Raw genomic sequence first — 25,344 nt, 5'->3', positions numbered from 1 at the left:
AAGTATGGGAGTTAGGCATACAGCCTCTGAAATCAGTTTCCTAGACCTTTAAATGTTGGAGGCTGCAAGTAACAGAGGAATGGGGCAGGTGGGGGGTTACCCTGTTGATACCCAATTCACTGTCCCTTTCAGCATCTGATTTCTGCCACTGTGATACAGGATACTGGGCAAAATGGACCCGTGGTCTGATGCAGTAGATGGCAGTCCTTATGTTCTTATGCAGTCCCATACAAAGATGGGAATGATGCATCAAAACTAGAAAAGCTGTGGCGTGGAAACTAAACTTAGAGTTGTATTTTCTGAGCAACACTTTGGTGGGTAAAAGTCCTGCAGTGACAGCGGCTTTACTGATGGTTTCTGCGTAAATGCCACTGAAGGGTGGCTCTGCCTAGAGTTGTAACATTTAAGGCTGCTGCTTATAGCTGGTGAAATAACAGTTGTAATGCAGGTATAGCTGATCACATTTGTATATCACATGAATGCTTTTTTTTTTTTTTTAAAAGAACCATGATGAAAAATAACCTGTAAGTTTACAGGTAGTGTGCTTAAAGTTATTCTGTGAGTCCCTTTTTCTCAGACCGTAAGGATGGTCTCTCCAGTGGCTATTTACTGTTTCTGCCATACACTGCACTTAATGGTTAAATATTTGTTCTGTTCTGTCTACTTTATACTGATTTCCTGCCTTCAGGGAGTGGATGCTGTTGACCAGGTTTCACAAAAGAAGCATAAACTGGAAAGACTCTGAAGAGAAGGAGCTGGTCTCTTGACAGCTAGTTTGACTTAGTTGTTTAAAATGTTTACTGTTTTGGCTAAACAGAGGGGCAACAAAAATAAAAATAGCCTGCTGTGGCCTTTCAGAACATTAATACTGGTGTCTTTAAAATTCTGTATTCCCTTTAACCTGTTCTAAGCAGTTTATGGAATGTGAACTAAATGCAAGACACAGTAACAAGCTCTTTCCCAAGTTTCGGGAAACTCCACTGCCCCCTCCTCCCCTTCCCCCCCAACACACACACTTTAAAAAAACCCTATGGGTTAAAGCTAATTAATTACAAGAAAAGGTATACAACATGGGAACTCTGCAGGCAAAATAATGAGGCACAGATGGGATTTTCAGGATCAACTCCTGCATTATTTCTACTTTCCCAAAAAATAAACTTCTTTCTTGCAAAAAAGCTTGTGTTCAACTTGTAGCAGAGGTAAACGTGCAGTATTGCCTGACTTTTTTTAAAATTAATTTCAGATGTTTCTCATTCCTGTGAAGAATATAGTATTTGTATAAATAGATGCAAATGACTAGTGAGTTGAGATGGGAACCATTTCCTCACTGGACTGTTTCCTGGCAAAATCGTAGATTTGAATTGTAACTTTTATTGTCTGCCATGTTAAATGTACACTTTTAATCACTGCAGTATTGAATAATTTTTCAAATTTGTGTCAGTAAGATTTTGTAGCAGTTTGCTTCACTGCAGCTGTGAAAAGATTATTTGACAGATTAAATGGATGATCAGTATCCACAGCCAGGAGAAGAAAGTATGAGAGCCTAAACTGCAAATATAGTGCACAGGATAGTATGCTACTTCCCTTAACTGCCAATCCTTGTTTATTATAGCAAGGCTTGTAGCAGGTTTCATTTCCTCCTTGCTCTATTCTTTCTACAGTTTGATTTTGGGGATACCGTAGTTCATCAGGCCATCCATACCATTGAGTTCTGCCTGGGGTGCATCTCCAACACAGCCTCCTACTTGCGCCTTTGGGCTCTGAGCTTGGCCCATGCACGTGAGTATCTCTTCCAAAGCTGGAAGTTTTGACTAGTGTTAAGAGATCAACCTGGACAAACGCAATAGGGAGAAGGCCTGGGTCCACAGGGTATGTGCTTAAGAGGAACTGCCCATGTGTGTTGGAGGGGTGGAAATGATAGGGTGGTATATTTATGTTGACTAGGCCTTTGGCAGATGTACACGTAAAGCATGATGGGATCTAATGTATGATCTCGACAATCATGTTTCCTGCCATACCACACATGCACATCAGGAGGTGTAACTGTGGAATCAAGCATCAGATACCATCGTGCCTTATTGCCAGTGCAGGTAGATCATGATCCTGGGTTCCCTTTGCACCAGGAAGTAGCAAGCCCCCATAGCAGGGAGCTACGTCATCCGATTCAGGCTCTCAGCCTTGCCCCCTCCCCTCTCCTTGGGCTGGGAGGCCCAGCCTGACCACACATTCAATGATGCAATAGGAGCCAACCACAAAGTTACTCTACATTTTTTGTGTAATAACTTTGTGGCTTATTCCTTGTTTTATCATGCCATTAATTGCATTAACATGTGGCTGGGTAATAACTTACAACATGATTACTTAATTAATCATGTCTTAAGTATAATGTGTGCCAGGGACCCCCGTGTAATCATATTTTAGCCTTTGCCCACTTTGTAATCAAATAGCAGTGTTTTAATGTCAATGGATGTTAGGCCGTGCTGTGTAGCCCAAAAGAAAGGACTGTGTCAGTGACTTGGCAAAATATGCATAAAATGGAGCAGACCACATCTGCTTTCACTACTTTAACTTGAGACTTGATCTTAGCATGCAATGCTTCATTTTGATCAGTGTAATATGTCATGTAACTCAAAGGAGCGAGCCATATGTGGCTCATGAGCTGCTCTTAGGCCAACCTGTGATAGTCTGTGAGCAGGCAGCATTGCTTTTGTGTATTGTTGTGCTCCTCCTTCCCTCTCCTGACCAGAATTATTACAGAAATTAATGTGGCCCATGGTTTTCCCCTTTGTAAGTTTCCTGTTGGCCTCTGTACAATGTGGCAATTACGTTCCAACGTGAGGCGGCTGCCATGCAGCACAGGTCTCATGTGGTAAGAGGAGCCTGTGTGTGGCATGCAGCAGATTAGGGTTGAAGGGCAGGAAGTACAGTGTCAGATAGGGCAGAAAGCAGAGCAGTAGGCAGGGAGCAGCAACTCAGATAAAGAAAAAGGATTGGAGTGGCATTTGGGGAGGGTGCAGGGTTAATTTGTAGCACATCTGCTGAAGTTTACCCCCAGTGCTCTAACTTCATTCTTGAAATGTTAATGCCCTGTAAGAAGATGAAGGTGTAAGATCTGTGCAAACAATATATTTGAAAAAGGGAGTTTCATAGCTTTAGAAGGTGTAGGTGGAATTTTTTGCTGAATAGAATGATGGGCTAGTGAGTGGGACTACTGGCCTTGCAGCTGGTGCTAGGGTTTTGGGTTCAGGTTTTGAAATATGTTTGCCTGCCAGCACCATGTGTTTCTCAAGCAGTCCCAAATGGAATCATGCTGCTGGCTTCTGCTAGGCTACAAATGGTGGGAAAGCCACTCAACTGTGAATAAAGTAACTGTTCTCTTTCATTTTAACCATTCTGAAATGAGCACTATTTTTTTCTGGCTCCTGTCTTCCACAGAGCTTTCTGAAGTGCTCTGGACCATGGTGATCCATGTTGGCCTCAGTGTGAGGAGTCTAGCTGGTGGCTTTGCCTTGTTCTTCATATTTGCTGCTTTTGCAACCTTGACTGTCACAATCCTTCTGATCATGGAGGGGCTATCGGCTTTCCTTCATGCTCTCCGTTTGCACTGGTAAGTTTACTAGAAATTTTAGATGTTTTAAAGCTGTTTAATAAGGAGGACAATTGCAGATTAATTTGCCAACCTTGTGGCTGCAGTTTTCCAGAAGGTGAGATTTAGATTTGTCTCTACAGAGTAAAATTTGGGCTTGGGTTATAAATCAAGACAACTGATAATGGAGCGCTGAACCCAGTGATGGCCAAGTGCTGCTTAGACATCATGTGAATAACAGAACTGAGTGCATTTGCACTTCCTGAGAATGTTCTACAGCAGGCAGACTAGTGGCAGAAGGATTTTAAAACCTTAAAGCCAAGGACATGACTTTCTTGGATGGCAATCCCAGTAACATACTGCACTCCCACCCTCTACAGCAAGGGTGGGCAATTATTTTGGGCAGAGGGCCGCTTACTGAGTTTTGGCAAGCCACTGAGGGCAGCATGACAGGCAGCCCAGGGCAGATTAATATTAATTTTCTAAACTTTTTAGGGGCCCCGTGGGCTGGATGGAATGGCCTGACAGGCCGCATCCGGCCCCTAGGCCACATTTTGCCCACCCCTGCTCTACAGTTTGATCGTTTACTTATAAGTCACTGGAGCTGAAAATCAGAAGTCGGGTTTATCCTGGGGCTGACTGTCCTGGACACAGAGGCCTAGTACAGACATTCAGTTTCTCCTGGGAGAGTTGCTCTCCCAGGAGAAACCATGAATGTACAGATGTTCAAGCTTTCTTCCAGAGTAAAAATGGCCATTCCAGGGGAAAAATAACCTGGGAACAATGAGGGTTAAATCACTCTTGGAAGAGTTTCTCCTGGGAAAATGAATATCTATACATGCTGTTGCTTCTCTCAGAAGAGAACATAATCCTTCAGCACCCACCCCCATACCCTCTGGGGGGGCTAGTGTGTTGCTCTCTGGACTCTGCTGTTCCACCAGGGAATGGAATGCATCCCCTTCCCAGTCCACATGTTGTGCTGCAGGGAAACAGGCTGACCATGGGCAGTCTGGGTCAGCTAGTCAGGGCGGTCTTTTGCACTGCTGTCATCTGTCACCAAGCAGACTAAGGGGTCTGTAGAGCATGTTGAGATGTGCACAAGGATTCCTCCCCCCCACACTCTACTCAGATGTATAGTGGCAGCACTGCAAGTTCTCCACTCTTAAGGGCCTCAGTATTCAAATATCTGTACACACGGCTCTAAGTTTCTCTACCAGGAGAAGAAACTTGGGAGAATTCACCCGAGTTTTTTGAATGTCCGTATGCCTCAATCAAAATAGGCTTGACACGGTTGTTTACATGAACAGTTTGAATGGCAATTTTAACTCCTATTGTCATGGTACAAAGTGTTAATTCAGATGTTTAACAGGTGCTTAATGTGGGATAAAGGGCTTGTCCCTCTGTTGGATAACAGGAATAAAAGACTTTGTTTTGGGAGAAATCCATCCTCTGTTTTTAGCTTCTAGGGGTGCCTGTATGCGTGATGGTCATCATGATGGACACATGACAAGAAATTTAATTTGTGTGGCTTAATGGCGTTATGCATTACATATGTGCCAGTTTTGGAGGTTTTAAATAACTTTGCATTGCTGCAAACTAAACTACGTCTGGATGTAGTTTAGTTTGGAATGTTTGTTTTTGGGGTGAGCTGGTGCTGCTGCCACCAGAGGAAAGGACCAGGGGCCACCCTCTGCTGCTCAGCTCGCTGGCAGCTTGCTCCCTGGCTACGGGCAGGCTCCAGCTCTACAAAAAAGAAAAGGGATCAGGCCCCTTGCCGTAACATGGCAGAAAAATTGTAACAGCGGTTTTCAATTAAACCACCGTTTCAATTTAGGGGGCATAAAATAAAACCTTATCACATGTACAAGCGCCCTAGCTATAAACAAACAGGTAGCACTTCTCCAGAATCCTAGTACAAGTCCCTTGTCCCATTTTTAAGTGTCCCATTTTAAGTACCTGTGAAGTATGAGAGAATATGCAAATACTTTCCCTTCCTCCCCATGCCCAAGAAGCACAATGTTGTGTACCTCTGTTGTGTTCTTCCAAATTAATCATGGCTTATTCAAGTTAGTTGCCAACCATTCCAGGGACAAGCCTGTCAGGCTGTGCAGTCTTTCTGGCCACTTCTTGGCAGAGTGTCTAAAGGGCTATGCTGCTCCTACTATTGTCCTGGGTTTTGACTTGCATCAGTCAGGACTCATGAGACATTTGTTTACAGAGAGAGCAACTGTTCTAGGCTGGAAAAAATACCGCTTTACCAGCTAAACACTTGTAAGCAGTCTGTATAGGGGGTTTTGGAGGGGGATTGTCTTCAGCAGTTTTTCTGTTCTTTGCTTTGTATTGTAGCAGTTGTTTTTCTTGCTTTCACAGCGTAATGCAGTGGTCTCCAAAGTGGGATGCGCAAGACAATCCATTGAGGTGTGGGAAGAAAATATTAGAACTTCTATTTTATATTTATATAAATATACATATATTGGGGGTGCGCGCTCAAAAATTTTTTACTGATAGGGGCACACGATCAAAAAAGTTTGGAGACCACTGGTGTAATGTAGTGATTGATTGGAGTTCCATTTGCAGCCAGCAACCAACCTATCAAGTCCACTTTTTCTCAAGAAAACTGAGTTTAGCAGAGCAATAAAAGTTAAACTTCAGGGCCTCAACTTGGGATAATCTGTTGCCACTCTGGGGATCTGAGTCTAGTTTTATTGTTAGCAGCTCTCTAATTTGCTCCTTTCTTTTAGAAAAGAAGTTGAGCCTTTTTTCAGCAAGGACAGCTTGCTTTGTGATACCAAAGATTATGTCCACAGACTGTGCAGTGGTCAGAGCTGAAAACATGGATGTTTTCAATAACTTTGTACTGGAAGGTACATAGTGAAGACTAAGGAGAGCTCTGCTTGGGAGACATCCAGTGAAGGTGTTCTGAATTAAGAAGCTTGTCATTGATTCTCTTAATAGCAGTAAACAAACCTGATGGGGGACTAGCAGGAAATTTTGCAGGGTTTTCCATTTAAGTCATCTGATCATGGATGCATAAGATTATGCTTCTACTTGGCAACTATATTAACAGGTTACAAAACACCAAGCTCTTTTCAGAAGAGGGTTGTTTAGCCATAGATTTGATTTTTTTGGTCCATCAACGGGAAGCAAAATAGATTTGTCTGCCGGGTTGGATATCTTAAATTTTAATTTTTGTAGTCTTCTGCCTTATAGCTACAAGGCAACATTTAGCAGCAAAGGGAGTTTTTTATAGTTGCAAAACTAAAACTGGATTGATTTTTAAATCTAATTAAAAAAAAAAAAACGCTGAGCTGTAGGTCATTACTGCAATATAACTGGATTTCCAGAGCCACTGTAAGCAGTTTATCTTTGATGCCCCCTGTTTAGATAAGGGATGGTGGGTCTTTTCTTTTTGTTTATTTCTCTTGTTTTTTGGCAACATATTCTCCCTTACATCTAACTTGCTGAGACCATGATTAATCTTATCCTTGTGTGCTCTGGCAGAACCTGTTAACCATCTGTCTGAGCTCTCTTACTAGCTGTGTTTTGTTAATGCATCCTCTCTAATCCTGTGTATGAAGGGAGCCTGCAGTGGCAAGAGATTACCCAACAAGAGCATGAGTCACTTTTTCTGCACCCAAGGAGAAAGGGAGTTCAAGAGTAGTTTCACTTCAATATGTTTAAAAAGCACTCACTGTTCAACTTTAAATACCACCTGAAGTGTGGCTGGTTATCACTTTGATCTGATCAAAGAAACGCAAAATAATGAATTTAGTTAGTTTCTTGGCTCTCTGACACTACACCCATGACAGGAGAGGAGAGTTGAAGTACTTATTCTCCAGATCAGTCTTGTTCAGGAATAACTTAATGTCAGTTCAAACTTTTTTCCCCCTGGCCAGTCAGGATAATGAAGCCACAAGTGTAGTTCCCGAAGAGCACTTCTACTCCAGGCCATGTGGTTTGATCAATTTGATTTATGCTTCTCTTCCCAGCAAAAGCTCCTGGCAGTTGATGATAAAGGAAACAAATGAATTAAAAGGGCAGCAAGAATAAACTTAAAAAAGTAAAACTGAAATGAAGTAGAGACTCGCTAAACAAGATCTCTGCCTAAGTTTTGGTTCCTAAATGCTTAAATCCCAAACAGAATTGTCTTCTGGTGCTTCCTAAAGATGTTCAGGCTTGGGATCAGACTCAGGCAGACTTCAAAGGAGGGAGTTCAAGATCGTAGTGGTGGCTCCCCCCGCCCCTCATAAAAACATGCTTTTTGCATTCCAAAAATGGGAGGGAAGGGTTATTTTTAAACATTGGCTTGAAAATAAACAAACACAGCAACACTGTTCCTCTCCAGAGGCCCTTGGGAGTTCTGAAAAGGGAGAGGCAAAAGGGATAGCTGTATTGAAATTAGAAGAGAAATAAAGCTGTAGGTCTTTCCCATTTGGAAAGAAGCAAACTGTGCTGGTAATAACAAGTGCTCTTTTTCCAGATTTCCCCCGAGGTTGGGGGAGGAAAACTTAATCATTTTGCACCTTTGTTGGCACAGCTTCTAAGTACCATGCACTCAGGCTTTCAGTGTTTGGGGATCTTCAGACTTTTAAACCACATTCCTGATTCAAAAAGGAATTGTAAAGTGTAGCCATCTTGTGTAGGGAGGGAATCCCATGTTGCAGAGTTGTCTTACTAATGAAAATGGCTGCTGGATGGTGTTCCTGATTTCTTTTCCCTGCACCCCCCTGGCATCCAGCCTTGAAATCCTCACACTTGGATCCATCTGCTGATCAGCTGTTCTTTCCTTGTCCTTAAACTACTGTCATTGCTGTTATGAAATTGTACAATGAGGAAAGCGTTAATCTTAAAACTGCTGTTGTGTGTTACCTCTGATAATCTGAGAGAAACAATAGATTCATAGGAAAGTAGGCCTGGAAGGGACCTCTTGAGGCAATGTAGTCCAGCCCCTACGCTTAGGGCAGGATCATCTCTGACTAAACCAGCTCAGCCAAGTGTCTGTCTAATTTGCTTTTGAAAACTTCCAGGAATGGAGATTCTACAGTCTCTCTAGGTAAGCTGTTCCAGCGCTTGACCACCCCTGTAGTCAAAGTTCATCCTACTTATCTCCAACCTAAATTTTCCCCTGCTGTGAGTGAACAGCATCTCAGCTTTTACGTGGTTCTCATGCTGGGCAGATGTTAGATAGAAGCAGTTAAACTTTCTAAACCTCCTCTCTAAGCTGCAGCATACATACACTTGTAAAAAGTTAAAAAAAATAAAAAAAAAGTAGGATTGATTTTGATACTCTCTAACCATTTTATTTCCTTCTAAATAATAAAAACCTGATAACATTTTGGAAGTTATTCTAAGTATGAATTGAAGTAAAGGAGGCAAAGAGCTCTCCTCTATTGTACCATTCCTACCTTTGCATGAATTTTACCTGGGGCCCTTTACAAGCCATATCCTCTAAAGCAAGTAGCTGATAACACGTGCTTATTGCTGGCCAACAGAGCAGCTTTCCCTAAGGCCGGACTCTTAAATGAAGTGCAACTGAAGCTAAGTTTATGGAAACACCTGACATAAGATGGTGCACTACTGCAATGGCAGGCAAGGTGCAAGAAACACAAGGGACTTGTTGAGCCTTACAGTAATGCCATGGCACAGCCACTGTGAAGAACAACTGCAGAGTATTTTCAGGGAAGCTGCAAAGGCATGATTCTGGAACAAAGTCATTTTTTCCCTAAACACACATGCTCAAACCTTTATGTTCTCAAGTGCTGTGCTTAAAGTGTCATTTGGCATTTTATTATTGAAGTGGAGTCCTCATAAACGGTCTTCAAATAATATACTGCTAACATTCCTCTTTAGTCTAAATACAAATTCAGTACATTGCCAATGGTAGGTGAATGCCTCCTTCTGCAGTGAATAGGATCAAATACGGCTATCTTGGGAGAAGTAGTTCTGGGAGAGCTTTGTTTAAAATCTCATCGCTGTAGGGGAGGAGTCCCCTGTCTGGAATGCAAAAGGTATGAGTGGGTGTCTCAGCACTGAAGGAAAAGAGAAGTAGTTTAGCATATGTCTTACTGGTGAGAAAAACAAAATCTTTAAAGAGCTTTGTGCATTGCTCCAGCTGAAAAGGAGTTTTCACTCTTCTGAGAACACACAGATGTTCCTCCAGTGGTTTTGTTTTTTAGTATAGATCTCCCTTAAAACACAGCCTTGAAACTGGCAACAATATAATGTTGCTACATAGTGATGCCCCTAGTTCTAACAGATCTTTGTTGGCAGGTGGCTGGCTGCTTAGTCTATCAGATACTCAAGTTGATTTCTTTGTAGCTTATTTCCCTTTTAGCTTGTGATCTGACTGCTTAATATCCTTTACCTTTTGAATATGCTATTTGTTAATACACCTTTTGGATCGAACATGGTTCTGGGTTCCTGTCACAAGCACAGGGCTTGCCTTGTGAGGAATCTGTAGCCAAACACCAGCCATGAACCCAGAGTCTATGAAATGGCATTGGATCTGAGCTTCCTTCCAGGGAGCAGCGGTCTTAGAGGCAGGTATTTAGGGCTGAGTTGGGACAGAGACCACCCATCCAGCTGGTCTGCTAGGAAATTGTTGAAGGATGCTAATGTTCCAGCTGGAAGGGATACGTGTAATCTCCTTATGATAGTGTCAGGAGTACTCCTTGGATTCTGGGGCCAGGCAGGAGGTGGAATGGATGGATAACAGCATGTGTAATACAGAAAGAGCAGCTGGGTCACTGAAGGCTAGGTGTGGTATTTGCTTTGTAGTAGGGTGTGGTGAAATACTAGCTCTGAAGACCTAGTGCAACATGTAGGGGTGGCGGTTCAAGTATAGGGTACAGGAGGAGAGTAGTTGTGCTGATGGAGCTCAGACTTGCCAAAGTTCCAGTGGAGCCGCTTGGCTTCATCAGTTGAACGTGATTTTTTTTTTTTTTTCCAAGTCCATTCTGACCCTGACTTGTAAGTAAATAACCCTATGCGGCAACTCATGTACTCTGCACTGCCTCAGTTAACTGATTGCCAAATTGCTGGTCTTTGTACCTTTTTCCTTTTAAATATATTCCAAAATCTTACAGAATGGTCTTTGAAAGTAAAGCAATGAGGCTGTGCTAATTCTAATTCACTTTCACGCTCAAGTCTCAGAGCCATCTCCCTCTGGCTTGAGAGCATGATTATGACCATGCTACTAGTCTGGGCTTAGAAGACCTTTCAGTTGATACAAAATTGTATCAGTTCAGCTGCTGTTGCAAAAAATTACATTGGCTTTTTCATGTTTCTGAGTTCATAACTTCCTCTGTGTCCTGAACTGCAGGCATCTACCATGTGGAAAGAGACATTTCTTTCCCATTCTGTAACCTGAGCTGTCTGCCATTGATTCACGAATGTTCTTAAAATGTGCCTTTGCTTAGCTTGGAGGGCAGAAAAGTAGCTCTTTTGGCTGTGTAAAGCAGTACTTTTGGTTCTCTGGCCAGAAACTGCTTCAAAGTCTCAGGATCTCAAGGCTTACGGTTCTGTTTGGTGGCATCCAAATAGGCTTGGAGTATAACAAATGTGGCAAACCGCAAATGGCTGGGTAAAACAAATAAAAAGGAGTAATTATGCACTGCTTTGTGGCCAGCTGTTCCCCGCTGTAAACTGAGAGGTAAGCTGTGGACGAGCAATGGGCAGACACCATCTGCCCTGGCAGAGGCCGTGGCATTCCATAGCTAGAGGGGGAGTATTACTTTCCGAGAGGCGTGGGTGTGCTCTAGCTGTGCCGTGCTTGGAATCCAGTGAGCAGAGGTGGGTGTAGTGAAGCTCAGCTACCCACCCAAGCTTCAGGAATTATTTATTTTATACTTTGTGAAAGGTCATAAGCTGTGGGGTTCAGCGGCTGCGACCATAACAGCAAGTACATGACTGCATTGAGAGGGCATTTCTGTTCCTCATCAGTGCCAAAAGCGTGGTCTCCCATGCTGAATCTAAAGCATGGCTGATTGATTATGTGGCAAGCCTAGTATCTGTGACACACAGAACCTTAGTACAGGCAGGAGCTCCTTTCCTACCTCCTCCACCCCCTGGCACTTGCGTTCCGCTAATAGGGGCACAGAAAATTGCCCTTTCAAGGGTAGACCCAAAGTTAGGCTTCTAAACTGACAGGTTAGGCAGCTGCGGTTTGATTTAGGAACCCATATGCGGAGTGAGGCACTGCTGTTTAGGTCTCAGTTATGGGCATCCTGGCTTAGTGTCTCTTTCAGGTGCTTCCCAGTGGGGATGGGGGCTTTGCATGCTACCATGCAGCACCTTGGAGGTCGTGTTAGGAAGCCCCTGCCTCTGCTTTCTACCTGACAATTGAAAAGGGCCTTTGAATGAAAAGGGCCTGGGGTGGGGGAAGGAAGGGCCCTTTAAAGGCCCTTAAGTCTGTGTTTAGCAGAGCAACACTGTTGCCTTTTAAGTAAATTCCTCTGTAGAGATGTTGGCCAAAACTTACTAGTAAAGCAGGTGCATGTGACAGCCAGCAGTTCTGGGTGCAGCTCGTGTCAAGCACTGCAAAGAATGCATTTGTGCTGCAGATGTTCTTGGAGCAAATGTGAAGTTCCTCCTGTTTCTCAACTCTTCATTAAATTATAGAGTTCTAAATGCATGGAGACTGGTTTAACAATTTTACCAAGCTCTGCAGCAGCTCTTCTTTAGGCCCTTAGTATCTAGTTTGAGGCCAACACTTTGTATTTGTACAAGCCCAGTAGTAGCTTGCAGATGTGTCATGCCCAGGGCAGTTGAGTAATTAAGGTTGCCATTTCATCTGAATGCAGTATGAGTCAGTGCCCATCCCTCTCCCACTCTCTTCCCTTTGATTTTTCCCTTGCTTACAGAACAGTTAGTCACAGGATACTTATGGAGATGGTCATGGTTCCTGAAAAACAGGAGGGCTTTGGCAAAGCCACTCTCCTCCTACGTAGGAAAATTCTGCTCATCGGAGGGATTCCTTTGCAAGGGAACTCCGCACTGGTTGCATGAGACTCTGTTAGCTAAATACTGTTTACCTGACAGTTTTTTTTTTTTTTTTGCTTCTCATCTCAGTCAGAAGAGAGTTGAATTTGTTTGCTCAGATACCAATCACTTTGTGAGCTCTGTCATTGTTAAGTTGTAGGCAAGTATGAGATCCCCTCCTTTCCACCCCACCCCATTAAAAGCAAATATTTGTGCAAAACATCCTCAAAGTTGAATGCTGAAAAATTGCTCTCCTAGAGCTGTGGTCACTTGACTCCCCATAGCAATAGTTCCAGTGGACAAGGAGAATGGAAAATATTTCTCATAGGGTGCAGTGAAAATGGTATGCTTGTTTTTATTATGAATCATGCTTTTTTCTTTCCATGTTTGGCAGCTCTCTAGGGTCATTCCCTTTAGACTTGGCTTTTCTGTTTGCTTTCCCCTAATAAACTAAGTCAATGTTTGGCTTGTGACAGTGAACAGATTTGTAGGTCTCCAGAAGCAGCTAATTGGGAGCAAATAAAATATGCTAGAACAAATAAACATGGGGTGCTGATGGAGGAAGTCCCAGCACCAGGTGACATGATGCATGTGTGTGATATAACTGTAAAATGGGATCGCTTTAGAGTAGTAGTATCCTTAAGACAGATGTCTATTGCTACTGCATAAATATTTCTTCCTGACACCCCATTGTAATGGGCCTCTCCCTGTTTTGTTGTCCACTGTAAAGTTGTTAGGAGGGAATGGTTATCCTCTTCTAAAGCAGGTTTTTGGTTTGTTTGTTTGTTTGTTTTGTTTTTTAATTTCCTGTCTGACGTGGGAAACATAATAAAAATCTGAGTGGAGCATGTTTTGCTTGCAACAGTTGAGCTGAGTCCAAATCACTGATATCTGACAGAATTCTTACTTGATCCGTTATCTCAATATGCAAACATGTTTAATGATGTCCTAGTTAATTTTCTGCTTTTCCTTTTGGGACTGTAAAACCAACTGTCAGTTGTTCTTTGTCTCTCTCTTTTTTGCAGGGTTGAATTCCAGAACAAGTTTTACTCTGGTACAGGATTCAAGTTTCTCCCTTTCTCCTTTGACACCATCCGTGATGGAAGGTTCGACGACTAGTCGTTTCCCCTGGCTTGAGCTACTTGGATGTCTGTTTGTGGTTTTTAGTTAGTTCCTATCCCCAGCATCTGTGTTGTGCATAGCTTCCTTACAATAACATACTGCCTCTAAAAACGACTTACCACGGCAGATTGCAATACTTCGAGGAGGAGTGGAGAGCTGTCACATCACACTCTGTATTGAGTGTAATTGACACTGGTTCACAGTCTCTTCTCTCTGTTCTAAGCAAACAGTGTGTTGTTGAATGTGTTTACAGTAAGAGATGTTGCATAGGAAATGTTTGGAGTTGATGTATTGTGTATTTATGATATTGTATAGTACTTAGCTGCCCAGCTGGCTTCTGCAGGGGAAAATGCAACCTGTTGCACTAGAAACAGATGAACAGGAGAAAAATGGAGACGCTTTTAATCTGTCCTTGTAACCTGTGATTTAACCAAATGAAAACGATTGGTACACGAAGGGATCTTTGGGGTGAGCCAGGCATTGTGTATCCCAGAATTCACCCCTCCATTCCATGCACGTGGGAGTCTTGTTTGTTCATTCCAAGGTATGTGTGTTTGTTTGTTGTCTTTTTTTAATGTGCATTAATTTGATTGTCTCCTTTTGTATTGGGAGTAGTGGTCTCTTCTGATCCTTCATGCTGTGTGATCTGTTAGCTTAGGGAAATGAGGTGGCAAAGCAGGCTTCCCTCTCCCGGCTGATAGGTAGCCTTTCATCTGCATTTCTCTGTTCAGTCTATCCCTTTACTCAAGCCTCATGCTATTAGAGGAGAAAAGAGATCATTATTTTTTATTCTCCATTTGGGTGTTAAGACTTGGCCTACAATTTGTCCATCATAGGCTGATCGTTCCACATGGAGGTGGGTTCTCTAAGACCCTGGGTCTCCATTGCACCTTGTTTTAATCAAGGCAGTGTGATGTCCAGCGGTGCCAGGACAAGATGGTCTGTCTGAGTGAAGAAGGGTGCTTGCTTAACTCCCATAGGACCCAACAGTCCCTCTGCCTTTAGTGCGCAGGATATGTTCCTGCAGACATCCTCTGGATGTGGTGTTCCAGTGATCTTCCTCTCAGAGCGTTATCCGTGTTGTTTGATAGAACAGGAACTTGGCAGGGCCCTTAGGGCATTCCTAGACAGGAGAGAATGTTCTTCTGCTACAGTACTCCCCGCTCCACCTGACCTAGAGAACAAAGCCTTGGTCTTGCATCCCTTAGCACTGGTCAGTGCAGAGGTTGTGTTAGATTGGCTGCCTACATAGTATAGGTGGAACAGGTTAAGGACACCAAAATAATATCAGTGGGGCAAAATAGACACTTGTGAATGTTTTGGCTCTTACTAGAACTGAGGCCACTAACTGGTTTCTACCCATTCATCACCTGCGTATATGCAGATAATGATATTTCTGTGGTGTTCAGCCTGACACTGCTGTCCTCTGAGAGTCTCAGAGGCAGTGGTCTACATTCTGCTCGTGTTGAGGCCACATTACTTCTGTCAGCATTTCTGTGCTTAGCAATCTTGAAACCTGAGGTAGAAAATTCTTAGCTTTTAGTATGTCTTGGTTTCCAAATGTTCCTGCTGTCTAGTGCTGACTCTCTGGGGCTAGGCTTTTTTATTGAGTCTATGGGAGCATGCAGACACTGGGTACCACAGCATGCTGAAGTTTTCTGTGCAAATTTTGTGCAGTTGACACTTAGTGTTTAGTGCATATGGGCAATAGCACCAAAGAACTTAGAAATGTTTTTAACATGTTGTGTTGTATTGATGTTCTGGGCTTTTTGGCCAACTGCTTTCTCTTGTCGTGCATAGGAATTCATGTTGTCCTCCCCCACACATCCCTTAAGCTGCGTAAGATTAAAACCCATTGAAATGGTTTCCATGTATGTAAAGTTTCAGTAAGATCCCTCAGGTCAGTGGTTGCCTTTTCCTTTGCAGGGTGTGAATACTTGCTTGCATTCTGTCGTGGAAGTAGCCTCAGGAGTAGTGATGTGTAGTGTCTGTCTGGTGTGATCCACCACAATAGGTACTCTCTGTCGTGTATATGTATGTGTGTATAAGTAGTCTCTAAACAATAACTGGAATCAATTACAGCTGGCAATCACAGGGGAAAATACCATTAAGCGCAGGTTTCATCAAAATGGCTTGAGAAAGGTGTGTCTGATTGAGCACTTAAAGGAAAGCCTAGATTGAGGTGGGGGAACTGGTAGATGGGGGTGTGTCTAACTTAAGACATTGTCAAGTGGAGTGTAGGTCACAATGGGCAGAGTTCCTGGCAGTGCCATGGCATTGTGGGTGGGCAGCTCCATGGTAATTCACCCAAACTGTTTGTGCGTTGATTCTTACTGTATGTTTACAATAATGTATTTTGAAAACTGCAAGGTGAAATGAAGTCTGGTGTGTAGCTGGAGCAGTAACAGTAACTAACTCCACTGGCCATATTGGGGGGTGGGGGCAGAACATGTCACGGATATTCACTGTACAAATTAAACTTTGAGTGGAGTGAAACACAAGTTGTCTGTCTTTTTTTTTTCTTCCCCTCCCCTCCACCTCCTTTTCCTAAACACTGCAGCTTGGTCTCTTGGGCACTGCTCTCCTTGTTCACTGTGGGCACAGTCGTCCCCCACCCAAGCAGCATGAACTAGTCCTGTCCTGAGGATGCTGGTTCACTGATGTGCATTTTCTAATCTTGTGCATGCTTTTCTGATCTGGGAAGAGTTAACTGTCCCCAGAGCTCGGAGTGAGAAATAGCATCAAAGGCCAGGGGAGGGCAGGAGAGGCAGCAGGTTTTTAAAGGGGAACTTAAAGAATGGGCAGCTTCAGCTAAGGCCACAGAAGGTTTATGAACACAAGCTAATACAGCATCAAGTGATCGGGGACCTATGTTGGGTCACAGCAGCCAGTAGATGAGTTGAGACCAGAACACAAAAGTCCTGTTCCCTGCCTTAGACTCTGCCTGTCCAGTTAAAGTAGCATTACTCCCCCTCTTTTAACCATTGCCAGATGACACCAACCCCCATCAATCAGTCCAACTCTAGGACCAAATGTGAATTTTTCATCAAACTTGCAATAGAATCTTACAAGCCTTATTTTTTTTGTAAGGCCTGGGATTGAGTAGAGCTCTAGATAGATGGTATCCCAGGGGAACTTCTGATCCCAGCTAAGAGAAGGTGGCAGTGGGGACAGGAGGGGGTTGGCTTTCCTTGAACCAGAAAGGTGGCTACTGTACACAACTCATACTGTCTGTAGGGCTGTGAGGCACTGATGGTGAGATCGCTCACCTTGTATTTGTTCTTGACCTACAGGGCTGTATATTTACTCAGGCCTTTCCTACAGGGCTGTCCTGAAAGATGCTTTTCTCTTTGCATGTGGGAGAAGATGCAGGAGAAACCAGAGCTGATTATGTAGAGTTTCTGGTTTTTGTGGCTGAGGATGTGTTTTGTATGGCCTCATCTTTCTGGAAATGAAAAACAAGTATAACAGCCAAACTGCCCTAAGAAGCCGGAGGTGGCTTCTCGGATTTGTGGGAACAGATTGACTCAGGGTTGGGGATGGGTTTGTGGGCTGCAGCCCCATTCTAATAGAGACCTATGGAACCAGAGGAAATCCCGTCCTTATTTGGGGCCCTTGGCAGATCACTCCTTCCTGTTGCTTTCTTCTGCCAACTCTGTTTTAAGAGGCTCATTCTTTTTTCCCTCTCTTGCATCATTCCCTCCTTTTCCCCCTGCCCTGTGTTGCCTTTGATTCAAATATTTCTGCTGGGTCCCTTATCCCTGTTAGGTCCATGGTTTTCAAACTTCCTAAAGCAACAGAATGCTTTCATATCACTACTGCTGCTGCAGAACCTCTTCCCCTATCCTCAAGACCAGATGCAGAGCCAGGTGGCCTGGCCCAGCAGTTGTAATGCACCACCTCCTGTCCTGCTCTGCCATTTTACCTCCAGTCTTTTTGCAGAACCTCTGACCTGTCGTAGAACCCAAGGGTTCCATGAAACAGTTCGAGAACCATTGTTTTAGGTGGTACAGTATCATATTGTGCTTGGCTTAGCTCAGTCCCTATGTGGCAATAGACCTGACTGCAGATTTCCTGCCAGCAAGCCACAAAGGGAACAGCTGCTATTTTATCTCTCCTTTCCTACCATCATATAGGCTGTACTGCGCCCCTCTTTTGGAGGGGGTAGCTAAAAGAAGGGATCTGGTTTGGTTTTTCTTACGTGGAAAGAATCCACCTGCCTCAGTAATGTGCCAGTGGTGGATTTTGCATAGTATCTTTTCTAGAAGACTTGATGCTGGGGATGGGACTTGCTCCAGAAGGGAGAGTCCTGCTACCTCCTTTCTCAGGGTGAAATGAAAAGGGTGTTTTATCCTCTACCAGCTGGTGATGCTGTTATCATTACCTTCCTGCAGCCAGGATACTCTCCTCCAGGGAAAAGTCACAGCCTGAGCTATCTCTGGGGCTGTACACTATGGAAGCTTTCTGGAGCCAATGAACACCTGTAGCTGTGGCCAGCCTGCTCTGAAAAGTAGAGGGGACTTGGCAGGCTGCTTCTTTACAGTAGGGTTCATCCTTGTCCTGCAGTGTTGGTCTAACTTGGATTAGACACGCACAGCTCCTGCTTGCAAAGTCCCAGTGGGGAATTGTGACCTTCGCCCACCTCATTTGATCTTGGTTTCCTTAACCTGGGCCTGTTGGCCCCAGTCCCAGCCTTTGCCCTTTCAGTAATGGCAGGGTGGGTTCCAGGCATAGTGGCCTACATCTTATTTGTTCTGCCTCTGGAGGCAGAAGACCATGTGGGATATGGACACACATGCATATGGAGCAGCTTCAGAAAGGGAGCTGCTTCTGGGGAGCACATGGCAGCTATGTGTTGGAAGAGGCAGGTGCAGAAAAGCTGAGAGCAATGTAACTGTAGCAGGCCTCCTCCAGCTACAACCATGAAGGACACAATATAGAAACTGGAGCTATCTTTTTACATTTATATCATTCCTGGCCTGTCCTAAAGTAAGTGTTAGAATATAAGGGCTGGGTGGTTTGGAGCAAGTGTCTCTTCCCTTCCCCACTCCTCTCTGACTTCTGATACTGGTCCAAACGTCCAGGAGTCCATACCCCTGCTGGCTACCTAGTCACTGGGTAACAGCCTTGGGCCCATGCTGATTTGCCCTCCCCCTGCTTTGTGGCCGGGGTATCTTGCTAGTGGCTTGAATATGTTTCTCTGAAAATGGCCAACTGGAGCATCCTGTCATTTGCCCCTTTGTGGGGGAGAAGGACCCTGGTGCACATCCACCTGGTTGCAGACCTCGTTCCAGCTCTTTCAGCTCTGTGGCTGTGGGAGCCTATTTTGCTCCCTTGTTGCCTCGTGTCTCTGGGTAGTTCCTGTGGGCTGGGGAGTGCTGACAGAGTGGTCTCTTCAGATCCCCTTCCAGCTCTCTTGCATTGAACCTATGAGCATGCTCCTTTTCCCTTCTCATTATTTGCTCCTGGGCGCACACATGGGTTCTGGTTGGGTCTGGACTTAGCCTCCCAGACTTTCCATGTACTACAGTTTGAGGTGGAGGTGACATGCACAAATAGTGCTAGATACCTATGAGGGCTGCCAAGTTAAGGAAGGGTCTTAACTGCCTGTGCCAAGGGTGACCAAGCCTTAGCTTGTGGGCCAGATCCAGCCTCAGCCCCCAGTTCTGCATCATTTGGCCTGCAGGCCATCCCGATGGGTTTGTGGAGGTCCCCATGGGCAGTGGCCCTGCATGCTAGTTGAGGTGCACAGGGTGATGCAGGGCCGGATCCTGCCCCATCTGGCTCACAGGGACAAAACTGAGCACTGCTAGCCTATGCAGTACAAGTCCCTTTGCAGGGGGCTTCTGCCAGCCAGAGCTGCTGGTCTGATCTGCCCAGCTATTCTAAGAAGGCTGTCCGTTGTGCTAGATTTGTGGCACTAGAAGGGTCATGATCTATTTCCGTTGGGCTATTGCATATGGAGCTTGGGGGCCCAGAGCAACCCTCCTTAGGCCATCTCCCCCATTCTTGGCCTAGGTAATATTTCTTCATTTTCCTTCCAGCCTTCTTCCTTAGGGCTGCTGGTTGGTACATAGGTACGTGAGGAATCCCCTGAACATAAACTGATAAACTAACTTGGATTAGGCAATACCCTTTTCCTAATCCCTGTCCCTTGCCAACTGCTGCCTTCCCCTCATCTTTCCCAAAAGCTGCAGCAGTTGCCTGTCCTGATCTGTGCTAAGGCCCCAGCTTTTCTACTGCCATTGTCTCATGCTGATTTCTGATCAGTCATTCTCTACCTTAGGTGGGCAAAAATTGGTGGTACCAAGTTTCGCTTGTTCCTTGCCAATTTGGGCTCTGTGTCACTCCAGAGATTGAAGCAAAGAAAGGGTGTCTGCATTTTTCCCTTTGGGGAGACTGTAGAGGTGCTGCCTGGGCATCAAATGACTGCTCTATGGGTGTTTCCTTTGGGCAGGGAAGGGACAGCAGAGCCCCCAAATGCAACCTCTCCCTGCTAGCCTGCCAAGGCTGAGGTTAGCTTCTATCCCTGGGCAGTGAGGGTAGCCAGCTGCTTCCTGGCTTGGCCCTTGGGTTTTTTTCCTTTGTCTATTTTTGGCATTAAGATTGAAAAGTCTAAATGAGAGGACTCAGCATTTTAGTTTTCAGTAGCCTTTTTAAGCTCTCTTGGTTTAGCAGCTGCTCCATGCCCTTGGTCATTTTGGTTGGTACAGATATAGGAGAGAGAGAAGAGAAATGCTAGAAAAAGGGTCCCTGGAACCTGTGGGGCACTGATCAAAGTCAGTAACCACTTTCAGGTGTTCTGCAATGGAGCAGCAGGAAAAAAGATGGAGGAGATGAGCCAGCAAACAAAGGAGACGGACCTGAGTGCAGGGCCCTAGGGATGAGGGTTCCAAAACCACTCTTATCAGGGAGGGAAGAGGAGTGGTGGTAGCTGGGGAATTCTTCCTGCAGAGGAAGGAAGCACCTATTTGTTTCCTCTGTGCCTACGTTTTTATGATTTATATGCTTGTCATTGAGTTGCACACCATGCAAAAGTTGTCCTGACTCCTTGGGCAGAACACAAACATAGTACACCCCATGCAAGTAACTACTGCTAATCCAGAATCTATTTATTCTTCCTATACTCCCTGAGGGACAGCACTTTCACATCCCCCAATCCTTTTGAAAAAAACAAAAAACCCACAAACAAATACACACATGAACTACTGCCTCTGTGGTCAACTCCCTCTGCTAGCTTCTCAACTGTTCACAAAAGGCTGACTCTTACCGTAACTCCTGGTACAGTCATCAGTCAGTGATGTGAGCCCCATGTAAAGCAAAACAGGTCATGTAGAGCTGCAAGCGCAAATCCACAGGCACTCACTACTCAAATGCAGTCCCCACAACTGAGAGATGCCAAGAAGTTGGGTCTACTCTGCAGTTGGAGAGGCTGAATCACCAATAGAGAGGAGGATGATCCTGCTGTCTGGTACCATGAATATATGTGGGTGGGTCCCTGTCAACCTGCTCATCTAATAGGGATGGAACAGAAGAAGGCAATAGGTGCTAGCTTAGTATCCTAAAAATGTATTAGCTCTCTTTCTGACTTCAAGGCTGCATGTAGGGACTCTTCCTGACCAGTCCCAGTAAGTGTTTTATTTAGTTCTTTTTATAAAAATGGTAACTATGGGCTGCAGGTGGCTCAGGGCTTATGCTGTGAGTCTGCTAGAGCAAGGGTTGTCAATCAGGGGTACATGTACCCTGGGGGTACTTGGGAAGGCCCCAGGGGGTACATTGTGGTGATATGGAGAAGCAGGGGTACCCCTGCTTCTCCTGCCGCTGCTGTGTGCCACCTCCACCCAAGTACCACCCCCCTCTGCTCATCAACTGGCTGCCAGGGGACCAGGATTGGTACCACCAGATGAGGTACGCTCCTTTAAAGAGGTTGAAAGCCCTGTGCTAGAGGAAGGCCATGATTTCTGAGGCTGCTTTGGCCTCTTGTGGCCAGACAGATGTACTGGCTCAGCTCCTTGGGTCTCTTGACACAGGGAGAAGAGGAACAGAGAGGGATCTGTGCCCTGGCTGTGGCTTTTTCTTTTTTCAGTTTTTTTTAGCTTAATTCCTTTTTCACAGTCAACACTGGCTGAGGAGCAAGCCACACAAGGGCTTCCTTGGTGACCCCGTGCCTGATTTGTCAGCCTCATAACCACAAGGTCACAGATTCTCAGACTGGTTCTGGCTGGGACTATGTGACAGGCCTGTGCCCTGGCCATTTCTTTTGCTTTTTATTTTTAGCCAGATTCCTTCTCTGCATCCAACACCAGCCAGCCTAGGAGCAGGTCAGAAGAAGGTTCCCAAAATGGCTTAACAGCTAGGATCCCTGCTTCCTGACATCAAGGTCCTGGGTTGGAGCTCTGCTCTGTCTGGGACCATGTGGCACTTCTGGGCTTTGGTACCAGAAGACTTTAAAAAATTCCTTCCACACAGGCTATGCTGACTATGGGCTGTGGCAAGGGTCTTTCCCTGCCTCCTCGACATCCCTCCCCCTGGGTAGCCCATCGCCTGGGCTACGGGCCCATTACCAGGAGGCTGTGTTTTCAAGGCTCTCTTTGCCTGCTTGTAGCCAGCTAGAGATACAGGCTTGGCCTTGGGGGGGCTTGGAAGGATGGCCAAGCTCTGCCATCTGGGCTGTGGTTCAGCTGACGGAACCTGAAGGCTCTATGACACTGGGGCAATTGGAGCGGGGAGGGTGCTGTGCCCAGCTGGTGGCTTTTCTTTTTAATTCTTAGCCTAATTCCTTTTCTGTTTCCAACACCAGCCAAGGAGCAAGCTACGCTTCGGTCGCCCCAGTGGCTCATCAGCTGGCTTGGTGGCCTCTTAACTGTAAATTCACATTCACAGTTAATAGGCCTCCAAGCCAGCTGTTGAGCCGCATGGCTCTAGTGGGGGCTGCGTGGCAGGCTTGTGCCCTGGCAGGATTTGGGGGTTTTTCTTAGCCAAGTTCCTTCTCCAGCCAACACTGGCCGAGGAGGAAGCAAGGCAAGCACTCCCCGCAGTGGCCCAACAGCTAGGTTGCTGGCCTTCTGACTGCAAGCTCCTGGATTTGAGCCCTGGCTTTAGCTGGGGCTGTGTGTTAGGCCTTTCTCTGGCTTGAGCTCTCTTTTTTTTTCCCCCTCTTTTTTTTAATGTTCAGCCAGATTTCTTTCCTGTGAATAATGGTGGCTGAGAAGCACACCAGAGAAAATTTCACTTGATGCCCTGGTAGCCAGGATGTCCCTCCCCTCCACCCTGGGTTTGACCTCTGCTCCCAACTCTAGCTAGGTCTGTGATCCACCCTTTGCAATTTTTGTTTTCTTAAGAAGACTTTCCCCTGAGGCTGTGTCAAGTATGGGCTTGGGCAGGGAGGGCTTTGATTCCCCCCAGCCTGTGCTGAACCAGGGCCTGGGCTGTGGGCCTGCTAGCCTAAGATTGATTTCTAGGCTCTTCCCAGCCATTTGTCAGAGGTACTGGCTTGGCTAATCCATCTGTTTGTCCCTAGCATGGCTTGAGCTGTGAGAAGCTCTTAAGCCCACCTAATGAGGGGGCCTGGTTCTAGGGTGCAAAACTGGGGGGCTGGATTGATGGTGCTGAGCCACCTCAGTGACTTTATATGGACCACTGGGCCCCTTCATCCAGGCTCTGGCTTCAAATGCAATTTGTCCTCTCTTCAGCTGCCTATGGCTGCCCAGAGGTGCCTGCTTGACTTCGGCTCTTGCAGGCTTGGCCAAGTTGCCTGTTGGCTCTCAAGCCCCTGTGACAGGGGGTCTGGTTCTGGGGCACAAAGTCAGGGGACTTAACCTCTCTTCTTCAAGCTGACAGCTCCAGGACACCAAGACAAATACAGGACAGCCTAAGTGAAGAGTGGGCTTCCCTCACTCTCTGCTACTCAAGTGTGCTTCAAACCTGAACAAAGGAACCAGCTTAAGCAGAGAAAGAAAGAAGACTTCTCTATTCCAATTCCATTTTGGACACCCTGCTGTCTTAGATCTGGCAATAATCCATATCTCCTTTAGACCTATAATATTGAACCTTCCCTACCAGCCCCATTGGCAGGAGTGTATAAAACTTTTTTGACCAGCACTAGGAGAATTGTACATAAAGGGACATGGAGATTTTAATTTTTCTAATGCCTTGGCCTTCATGTGACCAATTACATGGCTGAGCCATTATTAACAGAACAAATAATTTGAATACAAATCATCACAGTAACAGCAACATGGTTGTATCCCATTGTCATATGGCCATGTACTGGGATATCTGATCTGCTCTAAATAATTCAGGAAGTGAGGTTTGAAGAAAAGACAGTTGTTCTGGAGCCTGCTGAGTGTAAGTGTTGCTCAGAGCTATGGCAGGTCACTGCTCTCTTATAGCACCAAATACTGGAATCTTTATTCCTGCAGTTTCCGACTGATTTTAGTAGCATAGCAGTGCTACCTACCCCTGGCATCTCTTGCTGGGTTACAATACCAGCACATTGCATTGTGATGCAAACCTGAACGGGTGCCAGCCTGGGCCCAGCACATCAGTGGTGGGCACATGGAAAAGTTCATCCCTTGACGTCTAAGCCCCTCTTCCCTGCCAAATATGAGGACAGCATGTGGCAGTTAGGCCATTAATGCTCTGGGTGTGAGGATTTCTGTAGGGAGCCAGGAGGATTCAGTCCATCTCAGCTTATTTATCTGCAGAGAGGGTAGTTAGCCATGTTGATCTGAAGTCGGGAAGAAGGCAAAGTAGACGCGCAGCTTATAGGCTAAATCAGAGATGCAGGAGCTTTTGTGAGCAAAAGCTCACTTCAGCAGAGGCTAGGTGAGAGGACACAATAGCCTGCTCTCTGCATGTCCTTTCATAGCATCTGATTAAGTTATCTTCTGCTCACGAAAGATTATGCATCTCTGATTCATAATAGAGCAGTGATTCTCAACCAGGTGCTGTGGTGCCTTGAGATCCTTTCAGAGGTGCTGTCAGTGTCAGCACTGTTAGGTGTGCACACACGATTCACAAGATAGACACAAGATGAGCCCAGTCAGGTGCTTGTCCAGTCTCCTCTTAAAGACCTCCAGAGTAGGGGAGAGCACCACCTCCCTTGGGAGCCCATTCCAGATTCTGGTCACCCTGACCATAAAGAAGTTCTTCCTGATATCCAGTATAAATCTGCCCCCTCTCAGTTTGTGGCCATTGTTTCTAGTTACCCCAAAGGGTACCCTGGTAAACATAATATCTCCTATTCCTTGCTGCTCGCCCCGCTGCTGAGTTTGTTGACGGCTACTAGATCCCGTCTCAGCCTTCTGAGGTGGCTTTCCAACAGGAAGCGGTAAAAACCTTCTGGCCCGTTGTGATCTTTGTGTTCTTTGCAACAGAAGAGTTGCTCTGTCACAGCAGTTCTCATCTCATGAGGCCTGAAGCACCCCTGGACAGATGCAAGGCACCCCTCGGAGCGTGCCAGCTCTTTGTTTTCACTTGTTTTTTGGCCATGGGAAAATAACAGAGTAATTCTCCTGTTGCCAAGACCTCAGAGTGACCACAGCGGGGCAGGAGGTTTTTAAAACGCTGTCAAATCTCTGGCTTCAGCACGTGAATCACGGGTGCTCATGCTGTGTGGCACCCCATGGCACCCTCCCCAAAGGATCTCGGGGCAC

At 45.5% G+C, this 25,344-nt stretch overlaps 1 protein-coding gene across 10 annotated transcripts in view; it reads left to right on the top strand.

Moving 5' to 3' along the window:
• ATP6V0A1 (ATPase H+ transporting V0 subunit a1) overlaps positions 1–16,188 on the top strand; it is a 72,971-nt gene extending 56,783 nt beyond the window's left edge. For all 10 annotated transcript variants that reach the window (XM_019505834.1, XM_019505896.1, XM_019505817.1 and 7 more), the window contains 3 exons: positions 1,662–1,779; positions 3,436–3,607; positions 13,591–16,188. In XM_019505834.1, the coding sequence (XP_019361379.1) occupies positions 1,662–1,779; positions 3,436–3,607; positions 13,591–13,684 (384 nt within the window). In that variant the 3' untranslated portion in view covers positions 13,685–16,188. The remainder of the gene's footprint in view (positions 1–1,661; positions 1,780–3,435; positions 3,608–13,590) is intronic.
• The last annotated feature ends 9,156 nt before the right edge of the window (positions 16,189–25,344 follow it).

The sequence above is a fragment of the Gavialis gangeticus genome, unplaced genomic scaffold, assembly GCF_001723915.1.
Source record: "Gavialis gangeticus isolate Ggan-Ray unplaced genomic scaffold, GavGan_comp1, whole genome shotgun sequence".
Lineage (NCBI taxonomy): Eukaryota > Metazoa > Chordata > Crocodylia > Gavialidae > Gavialis > Gavialis gangeticus.
The sequence above is the reverse complement of the archived record's forward strand: the minus strand, read 5'-3'. Positions and strand labels throughout refer to the sequence as shown.